Consider the following 24801-nt stretch of genomic DNA (forward strand, 5'->3'; position numbering starts at 1 on the left):
CACTAAGGAAACGGACAGACATATTCACAAGAGATAAATAAATGTGTACTAATTGTAGTAATTTAATTTTAAAATTGTAAAATTGGAACCATATCACAGTACCCTGTTTACTAAGGAAAAGTCATCAGCACTTCATTATTTAGATGATACTTTGCTATTGTCTTAATATACCCAGTCTTAACAGAAATAGCTATGCTTCAACCTCTTCAGTTGATTATTTAACTACAATGAAATTTCACTGCTTTTCCTTGCTTTCAGCATTTGCAAAATTTGAAATGTGTTTTAAAACTAAATACAGAAGCACTGTTTTCACTTTGATAGGCAGAAGAACCACTAGTTAACAGCATCCATAGGTATTTTTATTAAAAGTTGAGTTATGCATTTTTCTGCCAGTAGGTCGAATGCAGTTCCAAGCTGAGTGGCTGGGCTACAGGCAGCTATTAAAGAATCAAACTCTTAAGCCTCAATCCTACGCTCGTTAAAGTGCTGCACTCATTAAAGCCATCAGCAAAGCTCAGCCTGAAATTTTAATGGTATGGGGACAGTCCCTCAGGCTTCTCAATGTTTCATCATAGTACCATGGCTATTCCAGAAAAAAAAAAAAAAAATCTTAACAAAAATAACATCTATGGATGCATCAAACAGAAAGATACTCTGACTCAAATCGGTGGCTATATACTGGGGCAACATCATTGCTTGCTCTCTGAGTATAGGAGCTGGATGCCAGACTGTAATTCAAAAGCGGGCTTCCACCACTAAGGGAAATCATCCTGCCCTTTATTTCTATTAGCTCTACCTAGAAAAGTCTGGTTATCCGTGCATAAGCAAGGCTGATATTCTGTTGGTGAGAGCAGAGGTCCCCACACTCTGTAAATGTATTGACCTGAATGGGGATCATCTTCTCCCCACTGATGGGAGATAACGTCCTGCTGCAGCACCAGCTTCTGCTACCTCATCTACTTTCCGTAAGGGCTCAGCTAGTCCCGGGATCCCTTTGAACTTTCCAGACATGCAACCAAGAGAGAGCAAAATAGGTGCCCAGGGAATGGTGAGATGGGGACAGGTGATGACAGAAACATTGGTGTGATGGAAGGGTATGAAGTGTTACATTAAAAAAAAGTGCTAGTGCCAAAATACGTTGGTCTGTCAAAGCCTGTATGAAGATGTGTGGGAATCAGGGTGTGACTGTCCTTACCTGGTGGACTGCAGTGCTAAAGGATATGGAAATACCTGAGACTGTTAAGGAAGGGCCTAAATATCTGGTGTGTTGCCCTCCACAGGGCTAATTCAAGATCTGGTCCTCTTCCTATTGAAGTTAAAGTGTTACACCATGAGCATTACAGAGCTGATCTCATAGAGAATCAGTGCTTCTGGTCCAAAACGTAGCTTGGAGATAATTGTACTTGGTTCAGTGAAAAATTATAACAGATATTGCCAAAATATATAAAAATGAGGAATCTCATAAGTATCTGTCAGAGGAAAGCTAAGTCTGCTCAAAACAAAGCTTCCCATGGCATGTAAGGGTTTTTTCCCTGTGCTTTCTTACCAGCAGCATCTGGAAGCAGATAATGATGGGGGGGGTTTGTGATGAAGTGTGATGCAGGTGGTGATTTCAAGGGGAAGCAGAGTTTCAGAAGATTTTGTCCCATTAGAAACCCTGGCACGTCACGAGCATGTTACATTTTTGCCTCATACCTTTCAACTCCTGCTGCATATGGCAGAGTAAGCATCAAAACTTGCATTGCATTTCTCCACCTCAGCGTACACATATATTCTTTGTATGGAGCTTTATTGCAAAGCCTTCAAGACTCAGAGGATTTAGGTCTTCACGTTATGTTTTTAGTGCAGGTTATAGGAGAAAATAAAAACAAGGGGCTGACTAGAAAGAACTGGTTGTTCCTACCAGCTATTTTGATCGAGGAAGAACACTAACTTCCAATAAAAAGCTCTTACAGTGAATATAATACAATTGATTTATCGCTCATTTTTTACTTAGGTCAAATAAAACTCCATTTGGAGTTTGTTAGCTAGGTGCAATTGTTGTAGAGCTGAGCGTGCTGAATAACGAGTAGGTGGATAAACTTCTGATTAAAACAGGTCTCATTCCTAACTCAGCCCTGTAAAACAAAGGGAGAAATAAGTCACACTAGATGGGGTTTCCAGGAACCCAGTGTAGTCTAATAATAGATAGGCTATATTCTGTGCAGTCATTTTAATGTAATGCTCTCTTCTGTCGTTTTATGGCAGTCCTGCAAGATGCAGTGAAAGCATGGAGGGGTCAATCTGAACAAGAGCAGCTACTGCCAGTCCTGCTCCACCGTAATGTGCAGGCAGCTGCTCATGGAGGGATGGTGCCTCTTTCAGGTACCTCAGCCCACACAGTCAAAATTGTAGCAGTACTCTCATTTTTAAAAATAAAGTAGTTGTATAACTTTCTGGAAGGAATGTAGAAAAGTTGGACGACTCCTCATAAGGTGCCTAAGTGTTCATTCCCTTGGTTAGCTCCAGAATGTGTCTGTGTGACACTGCGCTGTGAGCCAACACAGCTGGGCTGCTTTTGGGTCCTGAGCCAGGGTCCCTGCACAGGGTGGTAGGGACACACCAGCAGGCTCAGAACAAGCATGGGATCTCTGTCATGTCCACTGCATGGTGCAGATAGCCCCAAGGGCCACCGCAAATGACTTTCAAGAAGTTTGTGGTTGGTAGCTGATGAACAGCAAATACAGTTCCTGCTCACCACACCCTAGTACAGCCCTGAAAGGCCTCAAAAGCAGAAACTCTCTTTCTTTGTCAGTCGAAACCCAGCAGCCTATTTCTCTGATGGCTCCTCTTTCCTACTCTGATACTATGTGTTCCAGTGATATTTGTGAAACTGAAAAGTTTTAAAAACAGGAAAGAAAGTCACAGCATGGAAATTCCATTGTTTTGCTGTTCTGGAGCCCTGTGACTTTGTAGGCTTTTCTTCTGGTAAATTTAGTATGTTAAGTTATGTTATATTCGGAACAGAATTGCAAATAGAAGGTCCACTTCCTTGCCCTCCTCCATACTTTTCATAGTCCTGTGATTTTACTGGGATCAACATACATCAGTACAGCAGAAAAACTTCAGAGGAGCTTTAGAAAAATGAAGCTTTACCACACATTTCTGTCAGATGCAAATACAGCATATAGGCCAGCAATATGTGGAGCTTTCACAGAAGGTGTTATATATTAATGTATACTACTACTCCCCAAGCAGTCAGCCTCTGTGGAAATTGAAACTCAAAATTGACATGGTCTGAGATGCTTAAATTCAGCAATAAAAGTTGTAAGTACCTTGCCATCACATAATATGCAAAAATTTCAAGGGCAGCTAAAGAAACTTTTAAACCATGTCATTGCAGACTTCTTTCCCTGTCATCTCATACCTTCACCCAGCTCACTACCTGCCTTAGTGATGTCAGTATGGGGAACCTATACATCCCAAATGAAAAATCAAAGTGGAGTGGCAATAAGTGTCTCAAGTTCCACAGAAAGTGCTTCAAAATCAAATTCAAAGCTGCAAGATCAAGACCAGGAAAGTAAATGGGAGAAACACCATTAGTCTTGTGACAGCTATAGATATGGTGGGAAGATAAGCAGTTTTCACCAGATCTTTTTGAGTAATACAGTCAGAACAAATGATGGCTTGCTTCTCCTTTCCTTTTCTGCCAATAGCTGTAATTTACACATTGTGAATTTGTATATTGTAGATACATATTAAGTTAGAAAATGACGAGCATTGTTATGTTCTCAAATGTGCAACTACTGTCCAAAGTGCGTAGATGGAATTAAAAGTCCCTGCATTCACCCTGTGATCCTGCTTTACCAAGCAAGATATTTGAGGCTATGCTGCATATATAGTCTGTCATATCCCTAGTGAATAGGAGCCAAATTCTCTGTTTGGCCTCATTTTCAGAAGTGACTTGACTTGAGAGTGCACAAAACAAGACAGATTTTGTTTTACGTGATAATACTAGCTGCAGAGAGCTCCTGTGGCTCAGTGCAGCTACAGTTCAGCTTCAAAAGCTGGTCATTTGGGAGCAAATACATGCCCTCCAGTCTCAGCTGGCATTTTGTGCCCCTTTTACTCTCTCAGTTCTGTCGTAGTGAATGATATTCAGTTAGTTAAATGTACTGCTTCTGCTCTGCAAAGCTGCCAGCAAAATCTTTGTAATGAGATTAGATAATGTACAGCCTTTTCCCTAAGAAATGCTTTCTAGCTTTGGGGGTTTTCTACTTAGTTTTGCTAATCTGGCTGCTGATATTGAAAATGCAGACCCTTCTCAGCAGAGAGAGTCCAAATTGCTTCTAAACTATGGCCCTGATTTTACAGAGTTCTCCTCTTCTTCAGCGCTGAGGGTTTGATCCCCCTGTTATTAGTGCAGGTTGCTGGGAACTTTGCCTGAGGACCGATTGCAGGGATTGAAACCACATTTGGAATGTGGCAGCTGTTTACAAGCACAAAGCAACACCAACACACAAGCCATGTTATCCATTGAAAACTGCAGACAGTTCTAAGAGAGGCAGAATGAGGCTTCAGTCAGTTATTAAAGTGTCATACCTGCCCTGCTCCCTCATCACTGCTTCCAGAATGGGAGTAATTATTCCCCGACTATTTCAAGACACAAATTCATTCTTTTTCTTTCGATGAGTCATAGGTAAAAACAACTCTCAGGGTTATTCTTGCACGTAATGTGAATAATCAAGCCTTTCATTTATAAGATGAGAGTCTTATCAATGTTAAGTCTGCATTACTGTATTTACTGTATTTATGCTCGCCCTTTGAGGGGAGCTTCTGGCTTCACTTTCCGGGTCACTGAGCACAGCTCCAGCTGTAGTCAGTGGGAACGAGGGGTGGCTCTGGCAAGTCAAGTCACACTAGCAATTAGCAACTCCTGTAATGGATACTTCCATTTTAAAGGCTGCTCTAACAGTGTCACAAAGCTGTAAATATCGTTCTGGAGATCATGGAAGATCCCAGGTCTAAAGCTTTAACTTTTATCAAACGTAAACAGTTTAACATGAAAAAATGAATAGTATGAGCCTTGAGACAGCTTCCATTTTCCAGTAGTAGATTATTGATTATTCAGGATTATGCAGCCAGGCATTGAAATCCTTCTTACGAAGCAGTCGCCATCATCTAATGTTCCTGTAGCATAGGATTTCCTTTATGCGCAGCACCATAGTGTTTAGTTGGAATCAAGGCTAGAGAGCTATATAGAGTCTCTCTCAAAACCTCTACAATTTAATAGACGATAATTCCCCTCCTACAGAGGGTGTTGTTAAGAAAAAATCTTAGAAGAAATTCTATAGCAAGGACATGAATATTACAAAATTCTAAAGGATTGTCCAAAAAGCTTGTGGAATGATTATCACTATCTAATATTTTATATACGTTGTGTAAGTGTCAATATATTCAGTGGATAAGTCATTCTGGTGCTCTTTATTCTTTAATAGAATGAATTAACTTTGTTCACAAAGGTTAACCTCCATGAGCTTCAATTGCCCTGCTGGTATGTAAGAGTGATGATACTGAGCGAAATACTAGGAGTGTCATATATTTGAAAAGTGCTGAACATCACTGTTCTTTACTAATTAACCTGTAAGTGTTTTCATTGAAATTGAGATTCCTTTAAGAGATACTGGAAAAATGTTTTTTCTCTTAGAAGTGCTTTCATAAATATTTAAACATTTATGTAACCTTTGAATATTTTAGCAACATTTACATTTGTATAACAAAAATCAGAAAGTGGGTTTACACACCAAAATACAAGCTTCTGAACCTGATGAATACAAGCAGGACATCTACCATTATCATATCTCCTCATTTCTGTTCAGTCTTAAAAGTTCAGAAACTTCTTAAACCTCAGAGTGTTTAATTAAGGGCAAACCACAGAGACTTCTACCTAGAAAATGGACTGATGCCTCCCAAATTTTAAGTGTTCATAAACTTGACAGGATTGCTGTATTAAAAACCTCTCTTTTTGTCCTTCAGAGACTGGGCTGATAACTCCAGAAGTGAAAATCCACTAGGAGAATAAACAAGCTTAGACTAGACTAGACTCATAGAGTCAGTACCACTTGTTTATTTTTAGGTGGTATAGTTGTTCTTTCCACTCCTGTGTACAACAGATATGAAACAGAACAGACAGTGTTTTGAGTTCACCATCTTTTTGAAAGACAGTCTTAGCTTATATTTGACATGAAATTTGTCTTTTGTAAACTATCTGCCTCCACCAGTAGCTGAATGAAGATTTCTCAGGAATCCGTAGCGGAATTTAATGCAGTAAAACCAATATTCTTACAGAAGTATCACCAGCCCCTTTATGGCTGCAGGGTCCAAGGCAGTAAGTTGTCACATCCTCTGTGCTGACCTCAAGCAGCTCATGCTCCCTTCTTGCAGTTCTGCAATGCAGAGGTCATGGTGGGATCAAGACCTTAATCTGAAAGGTGTAAGTCAAGGAAGACCCAGAGGTTCTACATTTGACTGGTAACTGTACTAGGAATCTCCTTAATATTCACTGCAGCTAATCTGTTCATCACGAGATGGAAAGGTACATTCACTCCTCAGATCACAAAGTCACATAGTGCCATAGGTAGTGATTCAGGAGTGACTCTCTCTTGATTTCCAGGCAGCAGTTTTCTCTGTCAGCTCAATAAAATGTGATTTGTTGCAGAGAGAATCTATCCAAGTCATTTGGAAAGGCAGTGGCCTTTGTTATAAAGGGGCACAAAAATATAATGCCAGAAAAAAGAAAGACAAAGAAGAAACCTCTAGGGGATTGTGCTTAGCTCTGTCTTTCGCTGTCTAGCTTCTTTATTTCAGTTTTAATCTGGAGAGAGAAGTTAGAAAAATAGGAAAAAAAGGGGGAAAGTAGCTGAATGCAGCTTAATAATGAAAGAAACTGCTGAAATAGCATTAGAAAGCTCTTTAAAATGCAAAACTTCTTGCTGATCTGCTACGCAGAATAGAAGAAACCAATCACTTAAAGGTGATGGCTAAGCAGGCTTTGCCTTCATCATCTCTCACTTCTTCTGATGCCAAAGATAAAAAGCACTTTCAGAGGGAAGATGTTTTCATAGTAAAAGCATAAATACTACAGGAGATGAGAGACAGATCGCTGTTCACAGAGTCTCCAGCTTCTATTAGAAACTTCCTTAGACTACTGTGGGCAGGACTCACAGATGAGAGCCGGTCATCGTACTGTTTGTTCAGTGGCCTTCCAGAAGCATTGCAAAACCCTGGAGGAAAAGAGAGAGATACTTTTATCTATCAAAAATGCTTTAACAACTATACCTTTTTAATTAAAAAGAATTTGAGTTCTGATATGATCCAGTTTTTATTACTCTTTTTATTCTATCCTTCCTCCATGATTCCATGCCACAGTGGTTTAGGTTGTCCCTACCGGTCCTGTGTTTCCATCTCTTTTAATTCCATATGAGAACAGATCAAAATAGTTTTGCCAAGTCTGCATTGAATAACTCCAAAACCAAGTTGACTGTGATGTTATTTCCATCTGAGTTAATGAACTAAGGGAGTCTGTTGTTGCACCACATAACCCCTACCCTTTTTTTGTGAGGGGCGTCTGCTTAGCAAATCAGACCTTACATGTGGTTTGCTCATGTTGTAAATTGTAGCAGAAGCAGTACATCTGGATTTATTCTCTGAGGCTGAGAATTTCTTTTTATTTATTTTTAAAGTGACACTGTGTGAGACAAGGGCAAGGGAAGCAAACCCACTTGCTCTCGTTCAGCTAGCCTGCTATAGCTAAGCTTAGCTGTGCTGCTTATGGAAGCTGTAGACTATGGAATAGCTTTAATTGAATGTTTCTTGAGGAGGAATATCCTTAATCCTGTACATATGGAAAGCACACACACATTGTGAGTTACACACTGAGATACTTTCTCCCTTTCATCCCCTGTATAACAATAGTTGGGAAGTCTGTTGCCTTTCTTTGTCAAAAGCAGTCAATGTTGCTTCAAGAATGGATACCCGAAAGCACAATAGTTAAAATGCATACAGTAATACAATACAATATCAGCTTTGCTCCTCCTGTACTCTCTGTGCTACCCCTTTATCAAAAATACAGGAACAGAAGAAAGAGCGTGTGTAAGGACATTAGCAATGCTTGTACTTGGTGAAGAGAGTAATGTTTTTCTCAATGCAACTCATAAAGACCTGCCACTATTGCTGATGCATGTCCAGTAATAAATATTAACCTGTAGCAATTTTAAAGGCTGCATCGTAGCTACAGCAGCCACCTCCTTAGGATGCTGTATGTATTTATTTAGCCATTTGTTTGTCGCATACCCATGAAGGCATATAGCAGCTTTACAAATACAGATAGAGATTGGATCTCAGCCCAGAACCATTTAGGAATTGCTGTTTTGCTACTATTGTTATTGTGTTTTTTCCCTGACAGTCGCATTTGTTCTGTTACTGACAACATTGGGATTTAGATAATATTAAGTCATACATCTAGACCAAACCTGGTCGGTCTGAAGCTGAGTATATCATCAGAAATCTTTTATCAGCATGTGCATGTGGTTCACTATGTGCATAAAGAAGCAACTTGTACAACTCAGAAAGTTCATTCGTTTGTCTTTGGGATGAACTCCATAGAAATGAATGGGATGGAAATACTTTCAGGATGGCAATGACTATTGCTCCATGTAGAATTAAATTAGAACTTATCGACAAGCCTCCGAAAATCTTCTGCTCAAAGGAAGATAGGGCTAAAGAATGAAGAGCCATATCCAAAGCTGCTTTGTCAAATGTTCCAGACATAGGGTCTTCTCCCCCAGGCACACTCACTGCTTCCCATTTGACTCTAGAAGTTGTTTTGTGCTCCGAGTGCAGTTCTCTGACTGTTGCTGACCAAGGCTCCCTGGGTTGTGTTGTTTACACCAGTGAGGGAGAATGGACAGAAAGAATTGAATTGACTTTCCTGAGGTTACAGAGGAAGACAGAAGTTAGAGTCTGTGTCAGCCAGGACTTCCTTGTACCCTGAACTTCATTCAGGATGTTGTGCCTTGGGTAACATTCATATGTGGTATATTATTTAGACATGAATTCCTTTTAACTTCAGTCATCTAAGAATTAGGTATCTCATCTGAGATACTTTGCAGGGTCTCCATCTCTGGTGGAGAGACAGGGGCAGCTTCAGGGAAAGGGGTAGTAACAGTGCCAAGTATCAAGAGATGACAGTCACCCACTGGCCATTCCTGTTTCCACGCAACTGAGAGAGCAGCAAGACAATGGGCTTGCGTTAGATAGCAAGAGCTGAAATAGAGGAGCTGAACGCCCCAGTCTGTCCTAGCAGCTGTGTACTGCTCTAGGCAGAAATGCCCCCGTCGTCAGGAACTCAAGGCTTTAACTCCTGACATGTAGCCCTTGCATGCCGGGGCAGTTGGAGTTGTTCTCATGAGAAACGTTTTCACCCTCTCCCAGGGTGAAGCTGATGCAATGGCACCACAGAAAGAAAGAGCAGCCCATCTAGGAAAGAGTTCTGAATTACTGCATGGTATTACATACTATATTATGCACCTCTGCTGCATAGTACTTTTAGATTAGATCAAATAGTCATTCTGAAACAACCTAGTGTGAACTAAACCCCTTTCTGTATTGCCATTCAAGTTGATACATGTAAAAATAGAGCATACCATTCATAGTGATAAAATAAAGACATATCTGCCACCTTCAGACTTTTAAACCTGTGTTAGATGGTCTGAGGAAGAAGCCTAAACAGACAGATGGGTCAGATATTGTAGTACCTAGCACTGTTTGCATTCAGCAGAACCCAGTTACAGCATAACCCTCTTAGGGAAAGAGTCATAGAAACGTTTGTATTATGTTCTCTGCAGTTTCCTTTTGCAATCTTGCCATCAAATATTTTGCCAGAATGTGAGCAGTGCCTAAATCTGACAGAGGATACAAACGGGATCTGTATGTCAAACTGGGAACAGTTTAGCTCCTGTATCTGTGGTCACAGAGGACATCCATCTGTTTGATTAGCCTGGGGACATAAGCATTTCCAGTTGATAATCTTCATTTGAATAAAATTATATTGGTTATGGGAGTGGGGATAAAAGGGAGCAGATGATAATATAAATACATGTTCAGGTGGGGAGATGCATTGCCACCACTAATGATACTCGTTATGGGTGATGAAATAGAATTCTGATGGGATGGGAGCAAGAGCAGGAGTTCAAGAGATCTGCTGGGTTTACTGTTAATTTCTGCAGACATACCAGCTCATTTAGTAAAGTAACAGCTCCCATTGCTAGCCACTTAATGTATGATTAATGTGCCACAGGATTTCCCCAGACATTTATGGCACCTTTAGGAATAGATATGACAATGACTTTATCACATGGAGTCACTTCATACTATCTGCATCCCTCTTAGTGATTTATATATTCAGGAGTGATTTTATCACTAGTACTCAGTAACGTAATAAATGAGAAAACTCAATGGTCTGTAAATTACAACATTGATTAAAGAAGTGATTACTGATATAACTCTTACATGACTATGATAATGCTTGCTTATATTTCAGGACAGCATTTACATGTTAATGATAAATCTACTGCAGTGTTTAGAAATACTTTACAGCTTTAATAAAAATGTAAACATTTATAAACAGATAATGTTTATTGCAGAGGAAATGAGTAGACTTCTGTTACTCTTCAGCGTATGAAATCCACTCCAGAGCCAGCTTTGTCTTGATGACTGAAAGCAGCGTCACCCCCTGATGAAGATACTTATCAGGGTAGAGCTTTGATTGCTGCTTGCCTCTAGTGAGACCTGTTCTGGATTGTTGGGTTCCTCTTGACCAAGCTGTGAAGGAGCCTTGCTCATTATAAATTCCACAGTACTGTGATCAGCTGGTGGCTCACTGCATAACAAACAGAAAATCAACCACCAGCTTCATAAATAGTATCCAGTCTTCAGGCATCTCCAGCATAACTATGCCTCCCAAGCCAATGAAGGATTTTTGTGTTCAGCTGCTCCTGTTGTCAAAGGCCATCATTAACATGCATAAAAAGGAGGGAGCCTTTTTTGTTTGTTTTTGGTTTTGAGATGCCAGGGTTACAGTTTGAACTGGTTTTGTCACAGTGATTACCTTTTCTTCTTTCTCTCTCTCTTCCCTCCCCTTAGGTTTCTGACAGGTGTGACTATGTTTTTGTCAATGGCAAAGAAATGAAAGGCAAGGTGAACGTGCTTGTGAACTTCACATATCAGTATCTGAGTGCTCCTCTGCAAATCACAGTCTGGGTTCCACGCCTGCCTCTTCAGATCGACATTTCAGACACAGAACTGAGCCAAATAAAAGGCTGGCGAGTCCCAGTTGTTTCCAACAAAAGGTGGGTTTGAGTTGCTAAATTTCTTGAGTATTTTTGTAAAATGAATAGAGTTGATTTTAGCTCTCAGCAAGAACACCTGCAGCACCTGCACCCAAAATACAGCATCTTTCCCTGAGGAACAGCAGTACTGGAATCCCCAGCTTTGCACCAGACATCTGCAGATATAATAAAGCTTTTAAAATTTGTGGGAGTTTTGCTTCTGTGCATGTGTCTGTCCTGTGCAACAGAGTACAGTGTGGTGCTCTGGTAGGGTCCACTTATAGAGTTGTTGTTTGAACGCAGCAGCTTAGATGAAAAAGTGGTATAGTAGGATGGACCTTCGTCATGCTGGGTAGCCATGAATCAGCAATGGTCCAAAAAAACAGAAGGGAGAGCTGTTATTTAAGGAGGTACTCTCCATTAGCACTCTAATATTAGTTTTCACTAATGTTCTTGAAAACATTTCTTTATGCTTCATTTTCTTATGAAAAAAGACCCACCAGAGACAGTGATGATGAGGATGAAGATGAGCGGAAAGGAAGAGGATGCACTCTGCAGTACCAGCATGCCATGGTGCGAGTCCTCACACAATTTGTAGCTGAGGATTCGAGTCCTTGGGGTCAGCTGAGCTACTTGCTGGGCTCAGACTGGCAGTTTGACATTACAGACCTGGTGATGGATTTTATGAAACTGGAGGATCCTCACATTGCCAAGCTGCAGGAAGGCAGGATTTTGATTGGACGGGAAGTAGGAATGACAACGATGCAGGTACTGTGCTCTGGACTGCCACATTCTGCCATTCCCATAGAGAACCTGTGTGTGGGCATAAATCCAGTATAGTGTTGTGCTATCTTGAAGCAGGATGATTTCCCATTACATTCCTGTGACCTTCTAGAGTGTCACACACAGCATTACCCCAAAGACAGTGATCCAAGCTAGAGGTGGTCCAAGGCATGCAGCATGGCCAAGAGCTGGAAGCCATAGAGCCTTCAGGGATGTTAAGGACAGGCAGCATTTCCAGGCTCAGTGAGAAGTCAGAGCTCTTGCCACACATGGATGCAGCCAGCTGATGGGCACCATTTTGACTTTTTGAGACCGAGATCCTTAGATTGTGCTGAGTTTCTTTTGATTTATTTAAACATTAAATCAGGAAAACCAAATACAGCCTGGTTAATAAACCTGAAGGCACAAGTGGCCAACACCATATCCCAGTTCTACCCCAGCTGAATCCTTACTAAAGCTAATGCATAAAGAGTGAATATAGCTAATCCAGGCTGTAGATATGAGATGAGGAAGGTGGAGAAGACAGTATGTGCATGAACTACCTATCCTTAGTCCTCTGAGGATAGCAGTATGGCCCTTAGTGTCATTAAAGGGAAGGATATCCTCATGCCTTGATGTTCCATGAGAAAGAGAAAAGAGAGAGAAATTAGAATTTCCAAGCAAAGAAGTGAAGGACAAGTCCTAGATGTTGCTAACCTCCCTTTGAAATGGTTGGGAAGTAAGTCTGATGAGTTCATCCATACTGGGACACAGAATAACAGGGGAAGAAAATTTTGAATCAACTCTTCTAGTGAAATGATGCAAGTAACACAACTGAGATAGTATAGCTCTCAGTATTATATGCAATGTTCTCAGCCATAACCTCTCTCCTGAGTGTTTTTCTGATCCTGCTAATGAAATCAGACTCCCTTTTCAGTGTGCTCTGCCATTTCATTTCTATGCATAAAGCTTTGGAAACAAGAAGGGGTGATGACCTTCACAAAGGTTGTTTTAATTGATGGGCCTTTTCCTAAGTTGATTGTTTTGTGTTTCTCCAAAGGTTTTGTCTCCTCTGTCTGACTCCATCCTGGCAGAGAAGACAGTGACTGTGCTAGATGACAAAGTGACCATAACAGACCTTGGAGTCCAGCTGGTGGCGGGTCTTTCACTCTTTCTTCAGCCAAGTGCAGCAAGTAGTCGGGCGATTGTGGCTACAACCATTGCCCAAGAGTTGCTTCATACTCCTAAGCAGGTAGTGTATACTCCATATTTACTGTTGTTGCCTTTTGGGATGGGGCAGTGTTTTATCAATGTGAAGTACAGATGACAATCCATAACAAGTGTAGAAGTTAGACTTTAAAGTATAGGTGTAGTACATGTCCATGTCAATTGCTTTCCTCTAGAGGTACACTGGAATCATCTTCTCATTTCTTCCCTTCAAATATGGACTGAATCTGCAGTAAAAGTTCTGACTACACAGAAGTTTGTATTATTTACATTTTTAATACCCTTTCTTTGAGTGATGCAACATCTGTTATTTTCACAACACAGGCAGTCTTTGGACAGTGACCTTTGTTTGCTGTATGATCATGCCATTGTTTTCCATGCCAGAGAGCACAGAGCTCTGTGTGTCACAACAATTTAGTATTTTGAAGAACTATAAAATAGAGGCAGAAGATAGCCAAATACATTTCTTTTCCCTCCTGGAGTCATGGCAGACTGCCAGGCTTCTCTCTCCTTTATTTTTTAGATGGATTTGGGGGGGATTCATCATTCAATTCATGTGCTGATCCTACTTAATTTAAGCCAGCAAATTCCCATCTCTGCAAAGGGAGTCTTTCAAGCAGCATGTTTCAGGTCACAACCCACATGGAAAAGAAGACTGGAGAACACCACCAGATCAAGGCAAACAGTTGCTCTGGAACAGATTGAAAACAAGGGTCAGTAGCAGTGGAACAGGCTGTATGTTCATTGCTCTTGCAGTCAGTTGATTTGAAGAGTGGAGCTGGGGACCACACAATTAAGTCTGTCCACAGCTACTCCTCTCACAGAAACTGTATTTCATCTCACATAGATAGGGAGAGATCTCAAGTCAAGTTTTATGGCCCATTTTCATGATTATTGCTACCTAATTTTCTGGAACATAAAAATAATTTAGATTGTTTTATAACTTAGTGACAGGAAAATGTCCAAACTAGAAGGACATGCTGCCCATCTGTTCCATTTACTGCATCCCGTAAACATAAGAATCTTATGTAATTAACCCATTTATAACCTCTCCAGGGCTTAGAAACCATGTCTGACATACTGTCTTCAGACAAAGACTGTAAAAGCAAAAGCCGAGGCGTGCCTAACCCAATTCTGTTATGTGGGACAGAGCACCATTTGTCCTGCAGCATCATTGGAAGAATAATGGCTTTGATTGCAGATAAAAGTGCTTGTGAATCTGGAAAGGTTGCACAGATATATTGTCAACTTCTCAGATTTATAGATGATCTGTCCTGAGTATGCAAAGATATTTAGGAACATCAGGTTATGGCATATTACGACAGGGCATTTCAGTAGTGCACAACATGACATCTCCTATTGTATTATGGCATGGCAATATGATACGACGTGTCATTATACATCACTACAATTGGCAAGTTATGAAGTAATACAAAAGAGCAAAAATGTGTAAATGTGGTTTGTTTTGAAATTATTTTTCCCAGCATCTGTGTTATGGAATGATTTTGGTGAAATATTTTGTTTAAGTGGATGTTCTTTTGCCAGTCACTTTCAGTTTCCTCAGAGTGGCACATTTCTGATACAGAAGTGACTGGGCGTATCAGGTTCTCATTCTGAGCAATGCCTTCTGCTTCTGGTACTGCTGGGCAGTGTGGGGTGCTGCTGTCCCTACTGTCCTCTTCCTGGGCCTACAGATAGAACTGCTGCGTCGTGCCCACTGAAGATACTGACTGCAAAACAGGAGGCAACAGAAAATCAAGCACCTTTTTCTCAGTAAAAGAAATTTAAAATCTGTTGTTTCTTCTCCAGACTCCATCTGGAAAAAAAAAACAGGACCTAGACTCTATTAGAAGACAGTGGAAACCCTTCTCTGTACCAGGATCTGGAATGCCCAAAGAAATCTGGTTGCCTGGTGGTAGGAGTCCCAAATTATTCAGTTTCTCCCACTCCTTCTAGGCACGATGCCTTCTGTCCCAGTTTCTGCAAACATAGGGCAGCGTGTTCTTGTGGAATCCCACTTCAGTCTCTGCCTCTCCTCCCAGCTCCTCCAGTCTGGAGCCTGCCCACCCTCATTGCCTCTGCTTGTCTTCCCCCAACCTCCTCTTCCACCCAGAGTAAGAGAAATATCCTGCCTGCTTGCCAACTGAAGGCTTTGCTGGGAGCAGCACTCCTCACTTTGGGGAATTTGTGAGGGTCCGTTCCTGCTCAAGCACTGTGAGTGTTTGGGGTCCTGATCCTGGCCATGGCAGGTCAGTGTGGATCCTGAGCACAGTCCCTGGTTACTGGGGCACTTTGGCAGTGCCTTCATCCCGGAGGCCTTGGCTAATTCCACATATTGTGCAATTCACCTCCTACCTTATTGTAAGCCACTCATTTGTTCTCAGGCCTAAATCTTACGCAGCCTATAGGCAGGGCTTGCTCAAGGAAGGCTGTTGAAAAGAAACCTTAGGGACTTTGCATTTGCATCAGCAAAAAAATGACAGGAATAGATTTCACACTAGAAAACACATTGAAGGAAATAGTCTTAGCATAGGAGTGGCCTGTGGAGTCACATACAACTTTTCCTTTTATTCGCAGTTTGAATGAAGAATATAACATTTAAGTCACTTGCCCTTAGAAGAATTAATGCAAATGTAGGAATTCTTGTGGCTAAATTTTGCAAGAAGTGACTCATGATTTGGAGTATATCAGCTGAGATCCTTACTGAGCTGGAATTTCAGAAGGCAAGTGTGGAGTGTTTTCTGAAAATCAGACCTTTTTGAAGGAGGGTTTTTTTCAAGGGGACAGCCCAGAACTTAACACATACTTGAATGGTGCAAGGACTTCATTATTTTCCTCTCAGACAAGTTTATTAAAAAGCCTAGATAAGTCATGCAAACCTTACTGATGCAACTGAAAAACCAAATAACAGTTAAGATAGCTGAAGGTTTTATTTTTCTGAGGAATGATTGTGTATGTCTCAGCATTGTTATATGGAAAAAGCAGTCAATGTTTTCTTAGTTGAATGTTTTCCTTGGCTCCACTTTAGCACCTTCAGTAACCAAGCTTCAACATAGACTAACAAATGTCCTTGGATAATTGGTACTCTGGCAGGCACAATATTGTCCTTAGCAGATTAAGCGGTACGTCTGTAGAGTGCAATGGAAGGCATAAAGCATTATACAGGTTGTGCTATTACAGATCTTTCAATATCATAGGAATTAATTCAGTATTTTTGATGTGACTTTCTTTCAATGAATATAATGACTAGATTAGTTCCTTGATTATAATGAGCACACTATGTCTGTCTAAGTAGCACAAAGCAGCCAAAACACAAGTCCTGAAAAGTTGGCAGTTTCTCCAAATACTTAGCAATCTAAAGAAAATACGCTAAAATTTTTTATCTTGAATGCCTTAAGATAGATATCTTCATCTATAGTTGGGCAACTAATTACCTGAGGTGACGAGGTGACCTTGAGGGGTGCTGAGCCCATACTGCCCTTTTTTTTTTAATTAATGAGGAGCTCATTGGCACTGAAAAGTGGATCAATGATTTAGGTGCCTAAAAATAAATGCAGGTTGACCAACTTTTAAATATCAAAGTCAAAATATCTTCTGAAAATTTGGAAACTGTAGCTGTGAGCAGTCGGTTTTTAGTGGCCATCTGCTCAGGTAGGAAAGCTGTTCCATTTGGCCTGCTGGTGGTTGTTAAAATCAACACTGCCATCTTAAAGGCTTCTCCAACATGTAAATAAAAGAAAACCTACAGTGTTTAAGTGTTTTCTGATCTGAGTGGGCTTCAAGGACTCTTAAATTTCAGCTAGCTCTGCAGGGAAACTCACAGTGATATCGTAGCTTTTTCATCACTGTAGGGTATTGCATGTGGTCTAATGAACGGAGACGGGCGAGTGAACAAAGAAAAAAGAAAGCCTTTAATAAACAGCTGTGTGTATTAATACATCTCTCAGTGCTACTGGGAAACTGGAGACATTTTCTTAGGGAAAAAGAGCAATGTTAGCACTTTCTAAAGGCCAAGTTCTTCTCTTTCACATGTGTAGCTCCTGTTGACATCAGTGAGAACACTCAACCCTGTGAAGGTCATCCATAACCTTGAGGAGTGTCCTCCAAGATGTCCACTCTCACTGTGATAGGAGATGAGGGAGCTCAGCACCACCTGAATCGGGGCAACAAGCTAGAATTACTTGCGTGTCCCTGCCTTTTGGATTGACACGATATTGTCCTGTTTTAGGTTATGTCCTTCATGCAAACTAGTTCTGAGAGTTCACTGATATCTCACAGTTAAGTAATAGATATTAGGAGTATTTTTATAGTGTCGATTAACTACCCCATTCTGGCAGTATAAATTACACTTAAATTGTATTTATATATTCTTTACACTGATAGAGCAATGTAATGGCTCACAAGTATGACAAAGGAATTAAGCAGCATGGGAAAGGGAGAAAGAATGTATTGTTAGATAAGAATCTGAATTCTTCCCTTGCAAATACAAGCAAATTCCCACTGGAAAGGAATGTCACATTAGCAGATTGGACAAAAAGGAGAGAAAGAAATACACAGTAGGGGAATGCATGGTTTGAATTAAGATCCGAGTCTTGGCTGCCTTTCATTTCCACATCATAACGATCAAGCCCAATTTTTGCTACTCAAGCCATAGGCTTAAAAATAAATGCACATGTAATACTTTGATATTTCATGTGATAAAATTGCTAGGGAAACCCATTTCAGCATTCAAGTCCCCAGACAGAACAATCAGAGCTGGTCTAATAGAAGCTCCTGAGAACAGTATTCCCTTGCCTTTATGTGAGGGAGGGGTGTATTTGTTTTCTGCAGAGCCATCCAGCTGTCCATTTCTTTCCCTTGGTGTCCTGCTTCACTCCAGGACTATTGCAGCTGACCCCAGCAGTTGAGGGCTTAGTCACAAATACTTTTATTTGTGCTTTAGTGAATGAAGACCATTAAAAGGCCTCTTTATTCTGAGCATGAAATAAAATAAAATAAACTGATCAGTACTCACATCTGTGTTTCTAAGCAGCAGAATTCTCTAAAATGCAACCAGTCCTACACACTTTATTCCCCTATTTTTTGCTTGAAGAATACAAGATAGCATGCCCTGGTATCAAGCTGACCCCAGCTTTTTTGAGGAGGTATTGAAGGACACTTTGTAATCACTGACTGTGATGCTGCAGATGGGCTCAGTGGAACATCCTAAGATAAGCAGACTTTCAAATGCTGTATGATGCTTTAGAGGACAAAATAATCACCACTGTGGCTCCCAGATTTTCACAGGCAACTCATGTGAATCCCAGCACAGAGGGACTCATTGGAACTCATATGACGGGCTTTCTACTGAGCTTCCGAACCAGCTCTGCTTCCTGCATTCAGGTTGCCTTTTGGAGTGTAAGCCTCCTTGTTTTGTCTAGGTAGAACAAGCATAGCCAGCAAACACGAGTTGTTTGTGGTGACTCATACTGCAGGGTTGGAAGTATTCCAGGGCAGGCAGTACAGAGTTCCTCCAGGACTGTTGGTTTCCATTACTGCCATGTTACTTCCTTACCCTGGTAATTTTGCATTTGTTTTACCCACCTAAATGTAACAAGTGGATAACAAGGGATATAAAACTACTATCAAAAAGCAAAATGTAAGTTTATCCAAGAAGATTTATCAAGTGGCATCTTTGGGCTGATAAGCAGCAGCGTAATTCAAGGACAGAAAAGGTGGTAAAACTGCAGCAGACCAAGAACTGGCCAACTTGCTGAAGTTATACATGTGCAGAGGCAGAGAACAGCAAAGGCACAAGGGAAAATGTAGACAAAATGTATCTTGATAAAGATTTTTATATGCTAAAGGAAAGCATGATATTTGATAATCAACAGTGGTTGTGGGAAGCAGTTTCTTCATCTCCTCTGGACTGGATTTTGCTTTCATTAACATGATCTAATGTACATTATCTGTCTCGCTTCACATTATCACAGTCACCATACATATCAGTCTGTTCTCTAAGAGACACTGGCACTAGTGTGTAGTTGTGGTTCATTTGTTCTGGGAGTGCAACTGAGTATGTGTGTGTATATGCACACATACGTGAAAGAGAGAGGGAAAGTGGAGGAAAGAAAGATGGAGAGCCAGATGATCCCTCAAACTATCTGTTTATGCTTGATAATTAATGAACACAAGCATTTGTCACCTTGGTGTTGAGGGCATCAGACTAGGGGCAGCAACTTTGCAGGTAGGAAGGCTCCAATCCATCTTCATCTGCTGATAGTAATTGGAGGACCTTGTCAGATATTTGGAAGGGATTTATTGATGCGGTACATAGGATTTGCGGAAACAGCTCTTTGAAGGACATGGTACTAAATCATCTCTTTTTTCTTTCTTTTTTTCTTTTTAGCTTTCCAGAATTTATAATCATTTGGGAAATTCACTTCCTTCCCCTGCCTTCAGCTTTGCTTTAATGACGTGAATGAGAGGAGATGATCTCTTGCCAAATAGAATATGTGGGCTGATACAATATACTTTGGCAGGATTTGAAATTCTCTCCCTATTTCTCTCATTTGTTTTCTTTCCCTTTTAATTAATGTTGTCTGCAGTATAAGAATGACAATGTTGTGTTGTGTTGTGTTATGTTGTGAAAAAATTGGTTCTTCCTATGAAAAAAGGGTCTCTTGGAAACAGAAAACGTCAATGCTGGTTGAAAATAATGGCTAAACTATTGCACACCTCTGTTATCTATAGTAAATCACAGGTGTGCCTGCAAATTTTAGCTGACTGCTGTTTCATTTTTCTCTATCTGTCTCTGCCTCACAAAACCAGGAATGCGGAATAGTAGAGAAACAGTGTAAAGAATAAAAGTTGTTTTGAAGTTGCTTACAACTTTGCCCAATTCTAGCCATTTTGGTTGAATTTTTCCGTGCTGGCTACCTCTTAACCTGAAAGGTGCCTGAGGGCTGTTAAAGCAGAAAGGAATCAAGATAAGAAAACCAAACAGGGATGTGGATATCTTGAAGAAGGTAGGAAAGAAGAATATATGACTCTTCACATGTGTTCCTCTCTAGTGTCTGGACTGGAGATCCCAGATCCCTCAGAGGTGCTGTTCGACCACCATTAAAACCTACTTGCCTAGTAAGGGCCACAATCAGATCTGGGTCTCTGCAACACTAGGTATGCTGTGTTTGGCTATTATGGAATGCACAAAGGCTTTAGTAATGTAAATCCTTTTGTAGAGATGGGGAACTGTGGAAGTCCCCGGCAGAGCTGCGAGGGGGCACAGGCTTCATAATTTCCAGACTTAACCGTACAAAATTCTGCACTTATTTTCTCATTCTGCTCTCCAAAAGAGAGCACCACTGGCAGGAAATGCCAAGCCTGTTGTGATATATGCTTGAAAAGATGCTGGTGTTTTTTCCTTCCATAGGCTGATGAAAAGTAAATGTATCTCACACACCTCCTCAATGGTACGCAAGTCTGTCCTCTTGTTTAGGCAAGAAGGAAGGCAACAGGGTACTGAATTGCCAGAGGAGATGCATCTTTTCTCTCTACATATATCCATTAAAAACAAGAAAAATCCTTTACTTTCCCATGACTGTGTTTGCTCTTTGCTCTACTATAGATTTCTGTGATATAAATTTAAGCTGTGCCCTGCAGCTTGATGTTTCTGTCTGTTCAGCCATTTCAGGGTTGTTTCTCTAATGAAAGATCAGCTGTTTTAATTTCCTTATGCAGTTCACCCTCCCCAGCTTCTGAGCTACTCTGGCGCTGTTTCAGCTGTTTGAAGTGCATTTGAATCACCAAGAACTCTGCCTTCTTTCCTGTTGTGCCACGACTTATTTTTCTTCTTTTAGTCCCTCAAGAACTTGCTGATAGCACTTTGAAAATCAAATATTCAGTATAGTCCAACCTTCTGCACAGCTAAATACCCCTTGCTGTTTTCATTGAAAAGCTTTAAATTTAACTAGAAGGGTAGCAATTCCCTTTGTTTATAACCATAGCGTAACAAATTGTAGCCAATTGAAAACCATATTAGGTTGTAAATTTGTATTATGACTGGACATTAAGAGGGTGGCAATGTTTTTCCCCCGATGGTGATTTTCAGCCCAGTTGTTCTGATGTACCCAAGTGTGAAGTTATTAGGACCATCTGCGGTTTAAGTCTGGGAAGAAAACTTCAGTTTTGTGTGAAGTTGCACTCCAGCAATCTGCTTGCATGTCTGCTGGCTAAACTGGCAAGACATAGAGCAAATGAAAAAATAAAGAAATCTCCTGCAAAGAAAGCTACTGAGACGTGGAGAAGTAAATATCTATATCATCTGGGTGGGATTTCAAATGGTAAAGAGCTGACCTCTAGCTTTATGTTTGCTTCTAATGATGACTTCTAACAGTGCTACCTGCAGAGAACAAAGACAGTCCAATTAACTCCAGGCCATTTGTATTTTTATCATAGAGATCATACCAGAATCTCCATCCTCCTCTCCTTGACACAGAAACGTGGTGGACTTTTTAATTATCTCAAGGATAAAGTGCATTTTACTTTAAACAATCCTTTCTCCAGCAAAATGGCCTTTGTTCCATGAATCTTTTTCTTTCAGGTGAATCTTCTGTTCCAGCCATTTCCAAGATACTTTGGTAGCTCCTTATTTCTGCTAAGATATTTATGCCTTACTTAATTTGACAGCTCCCTCTGACACCTGTGCATGGGGAACATGAGGAAAATAAGTGTTCTGTCAAGTGCCTCTAGTAATTTTTCTGGTTTGTCTCTTTCAGCTTTTGTATGACAGGAATGACTTTCTTTATAAATCATGTAAATTGTAGCTTGTTAATGGGTACTTTGGTATTACGAACATCTCATATCAATTATCTCATATGCTCTTTTGCAAAACATTTGCAGGAAGGATAACAGTGGAACCTTTAGTGAAAAATGTGACCAATTTTCTGCCCCATCAGTTGAAGCTTGGTTTGCTTTAAATGCAGTGCAGAGCCATTGTCTTCCATTTCCTCCAGCTGCTGTTCAGAGCTGAGAGATTGATGAGCTGCAATGGGTTGAGCTGTTTTTATTTAAGACCCTGTCTTTAACCATATCCCTCTCCTTTCAGGAAGCTGTAGTAAGCACCTGGATTCAGTTCAGTGACAGCTCTGTTACTCCGCTGGACATTTATGACTCTAAGGACTTCTCCCTTTCTGCTGTATCATTAGATGAAGCTGTTGTCTCAATCCACCAGAACGCTGCCTTAAAATGGCCAGTTGTGGCAGCAGAAGGTGAAGGTCAGGGCACATTAATCAAGGTGGACATGATGATTTCTGAAGCCTGCCAAAAGTCCAAGAGGAAGAGTGTCCTGGCTGTGGGGAATGGCAACATCAAAGTCAAGTTTGGCCAGAATGATGGAGACTCTGATACAGGTGGAGGTTATGATGCTGATGAGATTGAAAACCATGCTAGCGACCGGCGGCACAAAGCACCAGATCAGGAACGGTACGGCCAGGATGGACGATATTATGGTAGCTCTTCAGCAGAGCAAGAGGAAGGCGCCATCAGGAAAGTCAGCACCACAGCAAAGTCTGTGATAAAAAATAAAGTAATTAAAAACAATAGGCTAGATGGTGGCAAACTCTCAGACGATAGCCAGCTGCAGAACATTCCTATAGACTTCACCAACTTCCCTGCTCAAGTAGACCTACCAAAAGGCAATGCAGGCATGGAGGAAAATGACCTGGTGCAGACACCTAGGGGCCTTAGTGATTTGGAGATTGGGATGTACGCTCTGCTAGGGGTCTTCTGCCTGGCAATTCTAGTCTTCCTAATAAACTGTGCAACATTTGCACTGAAGTACCGTCACAAGCAGGTTCTGGTGGAAGGACAGGCCACCATGACCCATTCGCATGACTGGGTCTGGCTGGGCAACGAAGCAGAACTGCTGGAGAACACAGCAGATGCATCACCTCAGCAGGATGAGCACACAACTATTATTGACCGAGGCTCGGGCAGCGAGGAGAGCAACCAGCTCCTCAATGGCAGTGCTCAGAAGAACATTCAGAGCCAGGTTCACAGGTGTGCTGACTCAGGGGGCAAGCTCGGTAAGGAACAGAAGTCTGAACCTTTACATTCGCCAACATCTAAACGGAAGCGGGTAAAATTCACGACATTCACTACCATCCCACCCGATGATGGTTGTCCTACTGTCAACTCAATCCTAAGTAGCAATGACGATGACATTAAGTGGGTGTGCCAGGACATGGACCTGGGGGACTCCAAAGAGATACGAAACTACATGGAGAAGTTCAAAGACAAAGTGTAGCTCCTTGCTGGTTTTTTGGGTTTAACCACACCTTGATGCCTTCAGTTCTACAGCATATATTGGGACAGAAGAGGGGGAGGGGAAGGAGTCACCAGGAGAAGTGATGAGGCAGTTTTTATAATCAGGGAAAGAAATTTGCCAAACTGTCCATGTTTTGTTTTGTTTTGTTTTGTTTTTCACTTTGTTTTGTTTTTCCAGCAGTTATTCTGCTACTCATGGATTTAGTAAGTGGAATATAAATAGCAGAAGGGAACGAGGAAATGGTATGACCAGTATGATGAACTGGGCAAGATGAGGTTGTGAAAATTCATTTTATGGGTCATACAAATAATAATGATAGCAATGTTTCAAAGTACCAAAAATATTTGTAAAAACAAAAGAGAGAATATAAGAGCATGAAAAGAACAAGGAAGAGACAAACAATAACTTGTCTGTGTTTCTAATACAGCATCACAATTACGGACATATGACCCACAAGGAGACTTTTTAGATTGTTACTCAAGCCGTTTCTTTTTATTCCTTCATTTGAAATGAAGATGTGTCTTTGGCATTACATACGAAGGAGGAAGAAATTACCTGGTATTTTTATTTTTACTTTTCTTGTTTGTCTTGTAAGTTGAAACAGTATAATTTTCCCTCTTGTATTTTTCTTTTAAATATCTTGAAAACAGGAAAATTTTAAATTCAGTAAGTTCACAGTGGACCAAGAACATTTTGTTTCTAAGTTAGCTATAAATAATCTCCTGTCATTTAAAGAATTCAGGGGATAAGTATTGACTAATAATTTCCATGTGGTGTCTCTTTTGAAAGCCTAAGCCTGCATTGTTTCACCCTAGGTAGAAGTAGGTTCTGTTTGGAAGCAGTATTCATTTTACTTTCAGGTTTGGATTGTTGATTTAGTTGTTTATTTTAAATTTCCACAACCAAAGTTCCCATGTTTCACCAAGGGAAGAAGGTGCTGTTTTATGTTAGCTTTTAGAAGTAACAACCGATGGGAGTGCCCCACTGGTGCATTTTAAATGTACCTGGAACTGAGACCATCACAGGCCAAATATGTACAGCCTGGATTTTGGTTTTTTGCCAAGTCCATGAATTCATAATTTTGTGCTGTAATTTTCTGTTTATTCTAACGTCACCAGCTCTCATCAAGCTCTGAAAGCA

The 24801-nt window shown here is 40.7% G+C and overlaps 1 protein-coding gene across 1 annotated transcript in view; it reads left to right on the forward strand.

The window, feature by feature from the left end:
• Nucleotides 1-23640, forward strand: part of TMEM132C (transmembrane protein 132C) — a 54745-nt gene extending 31105 nt beyond the window's left edge. The window contains exons 3-7 of the mRNA XM_009709155.1: nucleotides 11182-11387; nucleotides 11861-12134; nucleotides 13189-13380; nucleotides 22441-22945; nucleotides 22991-23640. Coding sequence (XP_009707457.1) covers nucleotides 11182-11387; nucleotides 11861-12134; nucleotides 13189-13380; nucleotides 22441-22945; nucleotides 22991-23640 — 1827 coding nt within the window. The remainder of the gene's footprint in view (nucleotides 1-11181; nucleotides 11388-11860; nucleotides 12135-13188; nucleotides 13381-22440; nucleotides 22946-22990) is intronic.
• Nucleotides 23641-24801: the final 1161 nt, after the last annotated feature.

The sequence above is a fragment of the Cariama cristata genome, unplaced genomic scaffold (genome assembly GCF_000690535.1).
Source record: "Cariama cristata isolate BGI_N322 unplaced genomic scaffold, ASM69053v1 scaffold14630, whole genome shotgun sequence".
NCBI classification, from domain to species: Eukaryota; Metazoa; Chordata; class Aves; order Cariamiformes; family Cariamidae; genus Cariama; species Cariama cristata.